Raw genomic sequence first — 2,416 nt, 5'->3', positions numbered from 1 at the left:
TAGCTCTGTAGACCAGGCTGGTCTCGAACTCACAGAGATCCGCCTGCCTCTGCCTCCCGAGTGCTGGGATTAAAGGCGTGCGCCACCACCGCCCAGTTTGTGTTTTGACTTTTGATAGAGCATGTATGTTTTCAATCATTTTGAAAACCTATCAAGTCAGACGCAAGACAGCATAACTAAGTTAAGAGGCGGGCGCTAGAGTGGACCATGTGGACCAGCATCTCTCGGCTCTGCAGTTCCGTTCTTCTTAACCTCCTGCTTCAGTTTCCCTAGATGTGAAATTGGGAGGTCAAAGTGTCTCCTCCACGGGGCTGAGCAGCTCTACAGTTGGTCTCCTGGAGTCTATTAGGGTTTTTCTTATACGTTTAGGGTACATTAGAGGTTGAACACAAACACCTGGAAAGGGCTGTTAAATAAAACTGCTATTTTTTTTCCTTCCCTTTTCTTTTAAATGGTCATTGAGCACCACTCAGACAAATTTCTCTTTTAAAACAAAAATGAAGGGGGATTAGTTTCAAACACTCATGGGTGCTTTCAAAACTACACCATGTACTTTGGAAGTATCGACCAAACGTTTTTTTCCACTGTACTTCTTACAGTTTACAAAGCTTCTTAACTCTCTGTCTCCAAGACACAGGCTGAGCCCAAGTGGAAGATAAAGAAGATACAACTGTCTTTCCATGAGTACTTCATCTGGCGCTCCAAGCCGCAGGGGGTCCGCTTCCTTAGGTACAAAAGAAACCCAAAGTTTCTCTCGAAAAGAAATCTCTAGGAAAGATGTTGCGCGTTGGGGACTCAGTTTCCCTCTCTGGGGACAAGTCAGGAGATAAGCTGCTGTCATAGGCTGCTGCCCCATTGGATTTCGGAGGAGGAGGGACTCGGGTCCCAACTCCCTCAAGTGGAAGCTGGCCGCGTCCTCGTGCCTCGATTTACAGGGCTGTTATCTCCTCTCCGAGCCCAGAAGAGGAGGAAATCTTGGGTCCGGACCGGACAGGGGTGGAGGCCGACGGCACCAGACTCACCTGAAAAGTCGGTCCCGGCCCTGGCTCTGGTTGGTGAAGCGGATGAAGGCGTCCATGGCTCCTACCCACGGCCGCGCGTCGCACCCGGCTCACTCGTGGGTCCTCTGGGACGCCGCGGGTCCCAGGGGACAGCCGGGGTCAAGGTAGCCGTGGAGTGGGCGGAACCGGGTCTCTCCGCCCACACGGGGGCGGACTTACACCTTCGGAAGAGCGGCTTTTTAGGTTTCCGGTAGGGACCGGAAGTAGTAGTTACTAAGGCGATGCCAAGCCGCGAGCAAAGCTACGTCTCACCAGTTCAGCTGTAGTGGCCTCCTCCCGCCTCATTTCCAGGTGGAGGCACTGAGTGGGTCAATCCGCTCCCTGCCTCGGGCGTCCCGGTGTGCTCAGGTACCCATGAACCCCACCTGGAACGCTGAATGGTCTTCTCAGGCGGAGGACCCAGAAGTCTTCTTTTGGAGACCGCAGGCGTCCTCATTTCCCTGTTTCTGGCCTGACGTGATGCAGGCGACAGAGATAAGCCAGTCCTAAAGGGTATTTCTAGCTGGAGAGTGGGGAAAAGTGAGAGAATTTTCTATTAGGAGTATTGAAACCCGAATGATTCTTTCCTGAGGGGATCCTAAAAGGCTCAACATGAACGAAGTGCAGGCGAAGGAGATCGTAGTGATATCGCGCTGCTGTGGAACTGGAAAATGGGGCCTCACTTATATTTTTGTAATCTTCTTCTCTTCACCTTTGCTTCCTCCTTCCCCCTTCCCTGTTTTTCTGTTTGCTTCTCTCATCTCCCATTATTTCCTCCCATCCCTGACTCCGATGGCTAGGGTGGGAGTATTCTGCTGAAACACAGACTCAGTCATGTCACCCTGCCTTCTTAGAGGATCCCCCAGAGGTGTTTTCTCAGGATGGGGTAACGTGGGAGTTGCCAGTCTTCTCTGAAAGCATCTCTGCCGGGACCTCTCAGTGACATTTCTCTAGACAGCTGTACCTCACTGATCCCTGCAGCGACCCGGGCCACAGTGCACAGCCCTCCCTTGGCTGGCACTCTTTCCAGAGACATCAAAGGGTTAGACTAGGGAGGAGACTGGAAGGCGATTTTATTGAGCATTTGAAAGAAAAACAACAGGGCAGGCAAAGTGTAAATCTCAGAAGTGTCCAGGTATAGAGAGATGATGAAGAGAGAAAGCTGTGCTTTTTCACAATGGAGGTCGCTAAGCAGCCACGTGGTGAGAGAGGGTGGGACTGGAGCTTCAGAGAGCCAGTGAGAAGGAAGACCCAAGGCTCTGCAAGTAGCCGCTTGCAAGTAATTTTATAAGATTGTTCTCTATAGCCACGAAATAAGGTGGCTTTCCCCTTTTCTGCTTTTCTTTCTTTTTTTTTTTTTTTTTTTTTTTTTTTTT

The 2,416-nt window shown here is 50.7% G+C and overlaps 2 protein-coding genes across 3 annotated transcripts in view; one reads left to right on the top strand and one right to left on the bottom strand.

Annotated features, from left to right (window-relative positions):
* Positions 1–1,190, bottom strand: part of Pex11a (peroxisomal biogenesis factor 11 alpha) — a 6,872-nt gene extending 5,682 nt beyond the window's left edge. For both annotated transcript variants that reach the window (XM_005357717.2, XM_026784431.1), the window contains exon 1: positions 1,023–1,190. In XM_005357717.2, the coding sequence (XP_005357774.1) occupies positions 1,023–1,078 (56 nt within the window). In that variant the 5' untranslated portion in view covers positions 1,079–1,190. The remainder of the gene's footprint in view (positions 1–1,022) is intronic.
* A 105-nt stretch (positions 1,191–1,295) lies between these two features.
* Positions 1,296–2,416, top strand: part of Wdr93 (WD repeat domain 93) — a 35,175-nt gene continuing 34,054 nt past the window's right edge. The window contains exon 1 of the transcript XR_003377933.1: positions 1,296–1,409. The gene's annotated coding sequence lies outside the window, so the exon portion shown is untranslated. The remainder of the gene's footprint in view (positions 1,410–2,416) is intronic.

The sequence above is a fragment of the Microtus ochrogaster genome, chromosome 22, assembly GCF_000317375.1.
Source record: "Microtus ochrogaster isolate Prairie Vole_2 chromosome 22, MicOch1.0, whole genome shotgun sequence".
Lineage (NCBI taxonomy): Eukaryota > Metazoa > Chordata > Mammalia > Rodentia > Cricetidae > Microtus > Microtus ochrogaster.
This window is presented reverse-complemented; position numbering and strand designations above follow the sequence as displayed.